The sequence below is a fragment of the Equus quagga genome, chromosome 7 (assembly GCF_021613505.1).
Source record: "Equus quagga isolate Etosha38 chromosome 7, UCLA_HA_Equagga_1.0, whole genome shotgun sequence".
Classification (NCBI taxonomy): Eukaryota; Metazoa; Chordata; class Mammalia; order Perissodactyla; family Equidae; genus Equus; species Equus quagga.
Genome location: NC_060273.1, coordinates 26428302 through 26441703, shown reverse-complemented (window position 1 = coordinate 26441703; position 13402 = coordinate 26428302). Strand labels below are relative to the sequence as shown.

General features: G+C 43.2%; 1 protein-coding gene across 5 annotated transcripts in view; it reads left to right on the top strand.

Annotated features, from left to right (window-relative positions):
- Window positions 1–13402, top strand: part of AUTS2 (activator of transcription and developmental regulator AUTS2) — a 1146910-nt gene that overhangs the window by 826127 nt on the left and 307381 nt on the right. For all 5 annotated transcript variants that reach the window (XM_046666258.1, XM_046666257.1, XM_046666259.1 and 2 more), the window contains one exon: window positions 1038–1067. In XM_046666258.1, coding sequence (XP_046522214.1) covers window positions 1038–1067 — 30 coding nt within the window. The remainder of the gene's footprint in view (window positions 1–1037; window positions 1068–13402) is intronic.

Below are 13402 nucleotides of genomic sequence, written 5' to 3'. Positions count from 1 at the left end.
CTGGGCTGCCTGCAGCAGAGCGTGCGAACTTAACCACTCGGCCACGGGGCCAGCCCCCAATCCTTCTCTTTTTTGCTGAGGAAGACTGGCCCTGAGCTCACATCCATGCCCATCTTCTTCTACTTTATATGTGGGACGCCTACCACAGCATGGCTTGCCAAGCGTTGCCATGTCCACACCTGGATCCAAACTGGCGAACACTGGGTTGCCGAAGCGGAACATACGCACTTAACCGCTGCACCACTGGGCCTGCCCCACACTCTTGGTTTTTAAAACAATTTGTGTTCTTTTTTTCCCTTTACTTCTAATGAGGAACCCAAAGCTTTGAGTTGTCATTCTCTAGTTATCCCAAAGGCAGCAGAACAGTTGGAATTTGGGATCTGTTAGATATAGTGTGAGTCTAGTGCCCTACAATATCTTCTTGCCCACATTGTTGATTTATTACCCTGACCGTTGTCCTTGGCATGTTTTTTATGGGGAGTGTTCCGTCTTTTCTCTGGGCCTCTAAACTCCAGAAGAGGTAGCTGTCACACGTGAGCCTTGCCCATTATGTTCTGTTTCTTTCAAAGTCCAAATAGGAGGATGCAGTGTCCAGAGGTTTACCTCTTTTCCTCTAGGAAAGCACCAGGAGAAATACAGCCATGCACATTAGGTGAAGGTGCAAAGTCTCTGTTAAGAAATTGATTTTACTCTGAATCCCACTGAATGATCTTGATTCACCTTAATCCTGTAGTGAGCTTGGCTCCTCCAGAGGCGTCCCCTCTGCAGTGCAGTGAGGAGTGCTCACTGGTGTGATGGAGCGCCTTGCCAGACTGACCCCAAGAAGAGCCAGAGAGCACAGGCTTCCAGTGAAATCAACAGAGCAGCTTCTCAGCATTTTGCTTCTGATTCCGTTTACCAGTGGTTGAGCTGAACAAACCCTTTCTAGCTCAGACAGTGTTTCCTATTTACTTGTCTTGCTTTTTTTTTTTCTTTACAAAAAGTAAAAACTTATTCCATTTTGTCATTAACCGTTATTCTCTTATCTTCCTTTTCAGTGTGACAGCGACAGTGACCAGGAAGAGAAGGTAAGACCCCCTCCATTGTGGGCACAATCCGTAAGACACTGTGAGCACCGTGCTTCTCTTATATGGAGCTACAGTGGGGTGGGTGCCAGCCTCAGGTTGACAGCACCTTTCTCTCCTGCCAAAATGGGCTTTATTCACACAGTGACATTCCCTATGATAAAAAATAACATATTTAATTTGTGAGGTCAGCTTTTTTTAAACAAGCCCTTTACTATTACATATATGTGATGCTAAGTCTTTATAGAAGATTTTAAAAGGGGAATTATTTATTTTAATGATCATCTGATTTTTCTTTTTTAATCCTTACTTGAACCATTAAACTTGCTAGTATGTATTTGTAAAGTCATTATTTTTTTGGTGACACATATGTTTCTTCCTGCTTTTCTGTACAAATTGACCTTCATGATAAAAATGTGAATGGCATGTTTCTAGGAATGTCTCTGTGGGGTGAGGGGTGGACAGGGAATGTCAGATGGGAACTGCTCACTTCTCCTGGTGGATGGCTAGGTGGGAAGGGGGGCAGTTCTTCCAGCAGGTACATACTCTATTTTGAGGCTGATGGCCAGCAGCCTCTGTATATCCAGTTCAACATGGATCAAGAAAAGGAGCTTGGTTTTTGAGCTTTCAGAAGACTGGATCACAACCTGGTAAAGTGAACTTTCTGCTGCCTCAAGCAAAGAGATCGTTTGTCTGTTTGGTCTAGCTCCGAATCCTCCAACCAAATTTCTTTCCAATTTTATTCCTACTTTATGTATTTTGAAAAGGGTTACCTGAGTATCATGGTTTCAGTATTGCTTGGCACCAAAAAGAAGGGACTAGACCTCCCTTTCCCAATTTCTGGATCTGTCCTCCATAACTGGCTTTTCTGAGCCATATTCTCTGACTTTGACCTCCTACATGCTTGGGGATTTTACTCAGAATTCTGTGGTCAGTATTTAGTGGGATCTTCCCATCAAGCCCAGAATTTTCCCTCCATCTCTACTGCCAGCCTCCAAGAGAGATCTAAAAGCTCTTGTTCTGTACTGTCGTTAATTTGAATTCAGCATATGTAGCCTGTTATAAAATGCAAGACATCATCATTTGAGCAGGTCAAGCATATTCAGATGAAGACAAATGGTGCTTATTTGATTTCCTTAAAATCAGGAAATGAAAAAAGTGCTCTCTGGAGAAATCATGTTCTGCCTGACTTGGATGATAGACCAATGCATGTCCCCCAGATAAGAACAGGCTCTCGCCTTGAGGTTTTTATCTCTGAAGGACGGCCAGAACTGTCAGCTTGCTGACATGTGCATTATCCATGTCATTTTAAACAAAGTGACCTATGGAAGGGTGCGCTGTGCTGTGACATGGTAATGGGCTGTTGGATGACAGCGAAAGTACACACTGGAAAGGGGGCTGTAGATTATTTTGTTTAACGGACAAGAGCATCGTTCCTCCAGCCCCCAGGAGTCTTAGCTCCTTGCAAGTAGGTTCCCTGGTGTCTCAGGCAGCCAGTGTTTAGTGGGTGCCAGAGATGGGTGGACAATAGTAGTGGTTCAGCATTCAAGGCATTCCTGCTGGTCCTTGGAGCCACCCAGGCCACATTCCCACTGGTAGTCATAATCTCATTCCGTTGGGCATCACTGATGCCCAGGGAGGGACTGGTACTTTCTGGCCATTCCAGGAGATCTTCTACAGGTGATAGTCAATCTCACTTTTCAACTCAGTGGCACTTCTCCAAGGGGATATGCCTTCTTTGGGGTTTCCACAGCTGAGCAGACATTCTTTCTTTAAAAAGCAATGTGAATCCATAAGTGTCACCATTTTCCAGCAGTGGTAGAAGGTAGTAAGGATCCCCAGTTTTGCATTCCGTGTAGGTGTCTTCCTCAGCGATCTCAACTTTGACTGCACATTGGATCACCTGGACAGCTGTAAAAATCCCAATACCTGTAAAAATCCCAATGCCTGGGCCTTATCCCAGGCCAATTACCTCAGAATCTCTGGAGGTATCTAGCACCACTTGTCTAGATGATCACCTAACTCTGCTAACTTCCAGAATTACCAGAGCTGCTGGGGTTTTCAGAGGGATCTGGGGGGGTCAAGGTGTTTCCAGCATGCTGAGAGCCCTCAACCAGTCCTTTTCCTGGACCTGAATTCTTGAGTTGTTGCTGTGCAGGTTCCATCTCTCACTGCAGGAAGCAGCAAAGTGTCAGACCAGAGTGATGGGTGGTAGGAAGGTAGCCAGTGCCCACCTCTCAAAGTTTGGGATGATTTCAGGGCAGTAAAGGAGAATAAAGAGATGTTTATAGGCAAGTCCATGAGAGAGGTGATGACAGGGGAAAGGAGGGCCTCTGGCACTTGCACACTTCCTGCCTCAGTCACCCTGGTTGCTTTTCCTGAACATTCTGGTGGCCCTTCAGGTCCTCTTCTTAACTGGGAGCTGCTCTGCTCCGCACTCACATCATCTGTCCCTGCCCTGTCGTTAGGCGTTCCTCCAGAGGGCTCCCGGCAGGAGCGCTCAAGACTCTGTAATTGCAGTCCTGCCTGCTTGGCCCTGTTATAGTTAAGACCGTCAGGCTTCTCCTTTTGGACTGAGATTGTCTCGTGTTTATCACCGACTTTAACACCATCCTCCCAGACTTCTGCTCCGCGCTGGAGCTTGGGCCCCTGTCAGCCTCCTCTGTACCAGAGCATCTTGCCTTGGCCCCCCTCGGAGCCCCAGAGCTAACGGGGGCTGCTTTCATGTGCTGCTTGGAGGATTCGCATTCAAATCTGAATTGCTAATGGTAGAAAAGATGCCACTCAGTGTCCTGGGATCCCTTTAGCAACCCCACCAGGGATGCTGTTGGAGGCAAAAGTGAGACTTGTAGGGAACCCACTGGGATTTCTCTCCGGAAAACCTGTCATTCTTTTATTCCATAGGGATCTGCAGAACTGGCGGTCTAAAATTAGGGTACTGTATTTCACACAGCTGACTGAATTAAGATAAACTCTGCTTTGCTCTGATACGAAGCTGTAATTTATAAAATGATACCCTTACTAATTAATGTGGAAGTGACTGGGAAAGGAGCTAAAAAAGCAGAGCTTTCCATAAATGCAGGAGACATACTCATGCATGGAAAAGGCTTTTATGAGACAATAAGCAAAGCATCTCCTTTAGCCTCCCCTCCCAGCCATGTGAATGCATTTCACATTAATGTCAGAGAACCTGGAGGACTTTTGTAAAGAGTAGAAATTGGGTGGGGGATTAGAGAAGGCCATCTGATTCTTAGATGTGGGATTGTTCTTTATGGTACTTAGTGCAAAGAAAAGAGGAAGCACTTGGCACCTTAATCTTCTTAATCTTAAACTTCTTAATCACCCAAATTAAGCAATTATTCCAATCCTCCACTTGAAATGAATTGGTAGCATGAGAACAAAGAAGCAACACACTTCGTTCCACATGTTTGGCCTATATTTTCTCATTTTCTCTCTCTCTCCCCCTAGCAGCAGCCCATTATGCTAAGAAACACCCCCTGTTTGGTTATGAATTTTTTTTTTTTGAGCAAGTTTAGCCCTGAGCTAACTGCTGCCAGTCCTCCTCTTTTTGCTGAGGAAGATTAGCCCTGAGCTAACATCCATGCCCATCTTCCTCTACTTTATATGTGGGACACCTGCCACAGCATGCATGGTGTGCCAAGCGGCGCTATGTCCACACCCGGGATCTGAACCGGCGAACCCCAGGCCACCCAAGCAGAATGTGCGCACTTAACCGCTGCGCCACCAGGCCGGCCCCTGGTTAAGAAATTAGCGTGGAGGTTAAAAGTAATTCTCTCTCCATCTAGTCATTTTCTGTTTCTAGTGTGGGCCACATGACAGAGCTGGTTGGAAGGTGTAGTGCCCAGTGGTCAAGTACTTGGTCCTCTGAGTCTGATGGCCTAGGCTTGTTTCCGACTGTCCCTTACTACTTTGTGGCCATGGACAAGCTTTGGTTCTTTCATCTACCAAATGGCGATGACAGTAGCTCCACCTGTAGTTCTGTAACAATTAAATGAAGATGCTCGGCTCAGTGCCTGGCCTGTAGTAAGTGCTCCATGAATGTTAGCTTTCATTAGTTTTACTTGGGGAAGTGAGAGAGAATCACTTGGGGAAGGGGGAAGGCTGTCCTCCTCTTTGGAAAGTCGAGATCTGCCAGAAAACTGCCAGAAGACATGAGCTGTGATTTTTTTTCCACTGGAACCCAAGGCTCAGCCTTCATGTCCTAGGGCACTTCTTCCTGATCCAAGCTAAATGGAAATTTGTGAGGGTCCCCAAACAATGTTTTTTAAACTCCTTATCCCAAACATCAGGCTTTCCTCTGGGCACAACCTGGAGCCAAGAGCAAGCATGCTGTCTGAGAAGGATCGGATGGCAATTAAGTGGATTGTGCAGCCCTTATCCCAAATGCCAAACACTGTCAATTCCCAGATACCCATCACAAGAGAGAGGGTCTGACTCAGTACGTCTGGAGTGGGACCAAAGTCTCTGTATTTTTTCAAAAGCTTCCTAGGTAATTTTGATACACAGTTGGATTTGAGAACCCCCGCCATATAATAACAAATGCAAAAGAGAAACATATACTTTCCCCTTTTTTAATGCTCTTAAAATTTTGACAGCTCAGGAGAAGGACTTGAAAGCTATAGAGTTGTTGTGTGTGTGCGTGCACCCACTTGCTTATGTTTATAGATGAATGGTGTATCCATACATGTATTATATGCACAAATGCAACCTCCTCATAGGTATGAATCCTCCTTTTCCTGATGAAGCTTCTAATATGACTCCTGATTGCAGTTTCCTCCCTCTGGGTTTTTAATGATTCTAGTGACCACCTAGAGAAAGTTGTTTGGTTCCTGTGACTTGCTCACAAATACCTGGGACAGCCTGCTGGGACACTGGCTAACTGCAAATGCTGTACCTCTGATTTTCCACATCACCTCCCTCTCCCCTAACATGCACGCTTTTATTAGTGCATGCTAAGCATTTTATTCATGCTAAATTTGTTGTTTTTGATCATTTTGTGTTCACTTGGGTTGGAAGTGGGTAGCTTCTAAGAAAAGCAGCAAGAAAACCAGCAGAGGCTTATGTTCCTAACTCAACACAGACCACATGCCTTACTTGGCTTCTGAAGGTCTCAGAAACTGCTGAGATGTCAAACTGAAGACTGGGCATGTGGCTTGTGCTTACAATGGAAGAGTCCCATCCCTTGATTGGCCACATTTCACACTTGGTAAAGATTGTACACCCTCAGCAACATTCCAGAAGCTCAGAAGGCCCTCGTGGTTTCTTGTAGAACCCCCATCCTTGGTTTTGAAATAGGACGTATTCTGCTTAGGAGACAACTCAGACATGCTGTCTTCTATTTTGCATCTAGAGAAAGGAGTTTTCTCCTCCTTTCCAATTTCACAGCAGCAAAGCAAAGAACCATAGACCTGGAGAAGAGCAGGGAGCCATGTTCTTGTCTTTATATCCCTAGTACTTTGCATAGTGCCTGGCACAAGGTAGATGTTCAATAATGTTATTGTTTTGGTAAATTTTCATTTCCTTTCCTGGATACTCATCTCCAAATGGAAGGGATAAGCGAAACAAGTTCAGAAAACTGGTACTCAAACCTGCATGTACCTCCTATGAATCCCAGTGTTTATTTTCTGGGCTCCAACAATAAGTGGTCTCTTCTTCAGGCTTCTATACATCTTTTACAGTTTTATTTTCTCATAAGATACTTCTAAGCCATTTATAAATTTCCTAGCTTATTTGGGAAATTTCTACATTTCCTGTTTTAGTTTCAAGAGCTTTCCATTTTGGATGCCTGATTTCCATATGCCTATCCACTCAACCTCTTCTTACCCCTCCAAGATTATGCCTAGGGCAAAATGACATTTTATTGTTCTTCCAATAACACTGTATTTCCAGTTGGCTTAATTCTATCATATCCATCCAAAATTCCTATTGATACCATCTTTGGATTCAATTTCTACTGGAAATTATTTTAAATCCTGACTTTCATTAATTTCTTCTCTTTTTCATATCACAGCATTTCCATGCCAAACCAAACGTTGCTACACTCACATTGGATGTGTGTGTAGAATATCTGTCCATTACTACCATGTCATATACCTGAAAAAAGACAGAGATTACAACTGTGTAGATTTTGATCAAATAGAAATCAACAAAATGAATACTCAAGAGTTGTTGGAAATTTGTCAGACGTCTTCAGCTAAACTCTTGTTTCTTAAAATGAATAGTGAGATGAACAAGTTCTAGATGTTCCATTGTTCATCCTGGGTAGGTAATGGAGAAGGATGCTCAGAAGACCTGGTTTCTAATTTCTCTCTAACCAGCTGTGTGTCCTTGGGCAAGTTACCTAATGTTGCTGTACCTTAGTTTTGTCATCTGTAAAATGAGGCTGAATTCAAAGAACTAGCACTGAATATCCTGATTTTCCATGTAGCTATTTATTTAGGCCCTAACAATATGGCAGACCCAGAGGGAAATTAATATGTGATTGTATTTCCTCTCCCAAGGTAGAAGGAAGATTATATAAAAATTGTTTCCATTCTTTCACCTCTCTACAATTCCTAAGAGGGAATAATCATGCTGAACAGGTCCAGGCACATCTGTGTTGACTCTTTCAAGTAACTAAAGGAAACTTACTTATGGGCCTAAGGTCTAAACGGAGTCATTACCTATTTGTTGGTTCTTTCATTTAGTCATTCATACTTACTCACATTTTTTTTCAAGTATCGACTGGTGAACCAACATGTGCATCGTAGTTGCTTGACTCCATTGGGTCTGTCACCATGCATCTGTCAATAGGCAGCAGAGTAATTAGTTTAATCTTATTCCTCAATTACCTTAACTATTTAGGAGAGCATGGGAACTAGTGAAGAGCTAGATTACATAGTGTATTTCAAGAACACACTTGATTGGTTATGAGTATTTTTTGACTTATAAAAGGAATTCTTCTGTAAACATCCGAGATTGGATACATGATTCTACATTCCCAGAGAAAAGGTCAGCTGCTTTCTCTTAGAATAAGCCATTAGCTTAGATTTTATGGCTTACCTGAAGGGAAGGTTGCAAAGCCAAGGAGGAGTTAGATGGAGGTGATAGCTTTCAGCCTCTTGAAATTAACCATGAACGCTGAGCCACCTGAATATCAGGAAGGTCATAAGCAGAGGCATTTGTACTAATGATGCCTTTACCATGTTTCATGCAACTGGCTTGTCATTGAGTATAATCTGGGTTGCTTTTTGGTTGTTGAAAGAGTCTGTCTTATTCTGTATTTGGATTGGAGAGAGTTCTGTCCTCAGTAAAGATGAACGAATTTCTTTTTGGTCACGCATATATGTATTTGTGTGTGTGTGGTTAACTTAGTTGATTCCCCTTGGCGACTTTTGGATAGTGATACAGTTACAGATAATTGTTCCTCATAACTTTACCAAATAGCTGTGATAGGGAGCGTAAAGTCTCTGTGTTAGGAGGTGTTAGTAAGTAGCCAAACTTTATACTTTTGGAAGTCCCAAAATTCACTGAATGGATATAATTTTTTCTTCTTTTTTTTCCTAAGTTACAGCTGGGTAGGTCAAATTGGCCCCCTTTATAGCTTTCCCTGTTTGTTCTCAGGGGGATCATGTTGAGACGTACTAGTTAGAGACCTGCATGACGTCTGCATTCCTTGAAGAATAACCAGAGGCAGTTTTCTCCATCACTGTTCCAAACCCAGGCTTGGTTCAAGGTCTCCCAAGTATATGCATGTTTATTGAGACAGTGGAATGGAGCATTTGAAATAAGGTACTGACCAGGAACCCCTGAGGTGAGAGGTTGTGGTAACCAAAGGGCTCAGTTTGAGCTTCATCATTTCCTGTTGGGACTCAGTGACTTTTCACCTCCCTAATTTCTTGGTTGAAAAATGTTGATGCTTCTCATGTTTGGGGGGCAGTGAACAAATGAGATTAGAGTTAACAATAGTAACTAAATAATAAGATGAAGCACCATTTCACATTGTATAGAACTTTGTAGTATTCAAAACACTTTTACAAATGTCGTTTTATGTGACTTATTTAAATACTTACTGTGGGGATCTATACGTAGCCTCATATACGACGTTGTTGATCATCTGCAATGTGCCAAGCTCAGTGATAGGTCCATTCAAGGACTTTATCTTCTCAAGCAGGTGTCATCGTTTTACAAATAAAGAAAATGAACCTAAGAGCTGGTTACTGATGGAGCTGAGATATAAATTATGTCTTAAGATTCCAGGATCTAGGCTCTTTTTTCCCAAATCATGCTGCTTCTCTATACATCAAGGTGAGTTGGGATATACCCAGAAGTGCCGTTTGAGAACCCTTGCCATCTTCCTCTTTGTGCCTCACCTTCCTCGTGCTACAGGAGACCTGAATTGTATCTAACTATCCATCCACAACCCCACTAACTTCTAAAAATTCAAAGAATGGCAGTGTCTCAATAAACCTTACATAAATACAGTTTGGTATTTATGACAACCATAAATACTGACAACCTAGATGTACAAGCTCTTCTGAAATGTGACCTTTTTTTTAACCTGAGAAGCAGTTGTCCAAGGTGAGGAGGCTAGAGCTACAAGGTGTGTGTTTTAACCCTTACAGATGGGTAGCAAAGTCAGCCTATGGGCCACTGTGAGTGAATTAGGGATGAAGGTTATACCAATCAGCAGGTTAAGCATGAGGCATATTTGGTCAAGGAACTCAGTCTTCTTTTAGTGTATACTTATGTGTACACATTTAATGTCTTATTTAATTGTAGGCCCCCAGCAAGTACCCCACATGTGGTGTGTGCATGGCACTTAGTAGGTGCCCTAAAAATATTGCTGTTATACCTGGAAATTTCCTTGTTGATTTTCGAAGTCCCAGAAAGGAAAAGGGACTTTTCACAGTCGCAGAGGCAGCATGGGGAAGAACTGGACCTGAAACAGAGACTCATGTCTGAGCTTTTGGTCCAGCGCTTCTTGCGTCTCAGATAGTCTCTCCAGACTGGTTTCTTCTTATGATCAGCACACAGGAGAAGGGGTTCTGGTGTCACCACAGCTCTTGAACCGCACCCCCAAAGTGGTTTTACTCTGTGGTGTCACCTGCCACCTCAAGAACCCTTTTGTCCATCCCCAGACACTGACTGCCACCTTTGCAGAGAGTCGCTGGGTCCACCAAGGCTGCGGGGCCTTTCCTTGTCTGCCAGCAAGTGCTGCTTGGGGTATTCCTGCAGCCCAAATGATAGGGAATACCTGAAGCAGCCATATCCACGTGGAAGATTCTGTATTTGCTGCTAAGGGGAGAACATAGTGTTTATCAGCTGGCGCGCGCCGGCTGAGCTGATTACGGCACAGCATTCTGTCAGCCAGTGACTTGTTCTGTCCTTTATCATCTGTGTCACTCAGCAGTGTACTGGTGAAGGGAACACATCTCCCCCTTCCCTTTTTTGGTACCCATTTTGTGTAGAAAATTTGTATTTACTTTGGGAGTGTAATTTGTTCCTCACGGATAATGTGACCCTGAGCGGAGCTGGATCATGGGTTAGTTGAAGTGATATTTTCCGCTAATGGTGGTCGTACATCATTGCTGTCAGCTCGGGTTAGGAGGCAAGCACATTACAGCTCCATTTTACCTCTGCAGGCATCTGGGATTATTTGCCATAACCGAGTATGACATGACCGCACTACAGAGTGCATTAAAATTTTACTGGCTTCTCAGGCAAGTTCCCTGGCTCCAGTGTGTGCTTCAGGCAGGCAGTCTGTTGGGGAGCCCAAGGGCCCTGACTTCATGCACAGAGGTGCTGTGAGGAGGTGGCCTAAGCAGGGCCTGTTCTCCTCTTACACTGAGAAAGAAGCCAGGGAAAGAATTTATGGGGAGCCAGCCTGCAGGTATGCACCTCTCTGGACATCCTAGTTGGGCAGGTGACTAGCTGCCTTGTGCACATAACAGACGGCTGACCACAGTGCCCACTGCAGTCTGCTCTCTCTCTCTCCTTGACATTTAACCCCTGGAGGTAGAATGGGCAGTACCTTCTTCTCTGAGGAGAGCCCAGGGTAAGCACCAGTCCCTGCCAAGCCTTGGGCTGATTTTTATTGTTCTTGTCTGCCTGTGGTCAGATGAAAGGAAGGAACCATGGGTCCTCAGTATGGCACAATTCATGTCCATCCACACAGGCTGATATTCTCATAAACCCAGTTAGGAGTGTTTTCCAGGAGATTTTACACATTATCGCATACAGTCTTTACACCATATAGGCATGATTACTCCATTTTAGTTATAAAGAAACAGAGGTTCAAAAAGATAATTTGCCATGTCCTAATGGTGGCAGAGATAAGATTCTTTCCTTTTGTCCAGATCTCACTGACTTCAAATTCTGTAAGTTTTCTAGTGTTTCATGCTATGTAGAGATGATAATAATTATTATTTAAATAGTGCTTATATATGCTTTACATATATCATCTTGTTTAATCCACACTACAACCCTAATAGGTAGGGGCTAATATTATCCCCAGTTTACAGAGGAGGAAACTGAGTCACAGAGAGCTTACGTAATATGCCCAAAGTCTTGCCCCAGTTAGTGGCAGAACCAGGTTTCGAATCCAAGTTGTCTAGCTTCTGAGGCAGCACTCAGCCACTAAGCTGGGCTCTCCCTCAAGCGACTTTCCCGTAAGCCTGAGGACTGATAGGAAAAGGCAGGGAGAATAGTAATATGTTGGAATAAAAGGAAATGTTCAAAGAGTATTTAATCACTTTCAATTGTAATTTTAACATCCAACAAAATATCTCTCAGAAAGATGCTCTGTGATGAGCTTTAATTAAGTACTAAGTCCCTTTCATGTTTAGCACATTACTTGCATGCAAATAGTACTTCTAAGGTACTTGAAAGGCATTGATTTTGTTAGTTTAAGGGTAAGCAGTCACTCTGGCAAAATGCCTCATTCTTTTATATTGCTTAGCATCCTTTTTCTCAGAATTATTGGAGAGGCTGTAATAAACTTAAGTTGAATCGTGTACCTTAAAAGGACAGTTTAAGGTTGTCTCTAAATAATGAATGGGATACAGATTAGGGTCCACTTTGTCAGCCAAGAGTAAAATCATCAAAATTCTCTTTTGGTGGATCCTTAGTGCTGGACACTTCAATGTCCAGCACACGTACAGCTCAGACATTACGTTTTGTTCTCTCACAGAAAGACCTCTCTCCACTTCTCTGGCCCCGTCATCTCTCTCTCTCTCTCTTCCAAACTTGAGATGTTACCCCTCCTGGACAGAATGGACAAGCTGCTCTTCCCCTTGGCAGGATATGTGGTAGGGTCATAAATTCATAAACTTAGTCAATAAACCACACATAAACTGAGTTATGCCTTGTACCCTCAGGGCAATTTTTTAAATGCTGCAACAGAAGAGCCATAGATAAGCATGGCTTCTCTCACTGAGAATTTTGAAATTATATTAGCACATTAAGAATTGTGCTCCCTGGTCCCACACCCTCCTTGGGCTCCCAAGCACACATATTGATCTTCCCTGCTAGATTGCAGTAGGTCCAGGGGACTGACCTGATTTTCTCCTCTGGCCTTAGATCCAATCACTCAAAGAGTAAGAGAGAAGAAGAAAAATATTGATCCAGTCATTGAAAAGTAATTCTGTCTCTCAGATGGTCTGTTTAGAATGCAGCAATAATTTTAAATATTGTATTCCCCAGAGACAACATGACACCATATGTGGACTGTTTACTTCCACTTGTACCCTCATTCCTTCCTAAACTTCTAATGATGTGTGGGTAGGCCTACTTTAAGAAGAGTAGACACTAGGGCTGGCCCAGTGGCATAGGGGTTAAGTTTGCATGCTCTGCTTCAGTGGCCTGGGGTTCATAGGTTTGGACCCCAGGTGTAGACCTACATACTGCTCCTCAAACCACCCTGTGGTGGCATCCCACATAAAGTAGAGGAAGATTGGCACACGTGTTAGCTCAGCGATGATTTTCCTCAGGCAAAAAGAGGACGACTGGCAACAGATGTTAGCTCAGCTCCAATCTTCCTCACAAAAAAATAAAAAGAAGAAGAAGATTAGACACTGAAAAAGATTCGGTTTACCCAACAAATCAATTACAAAGCACTTATTCATTGTATAAAGGAATTCATCAACCTTCTGTGTAGCTAGATAAAATACATGATCTCCAGATTCTTCAATACTTAAAGCAGAACTCATACAAGAGCCTTCATGAAGTCATTGGGTCATTTTAAAGCTCATAAGATTTAACAGCTTTAGCTGTATTATGTTAGCAGTGTTTTGTTTTGTTTTTAAGATTCTTTTTTTTGAGGAAGATTAGCCCTGAGC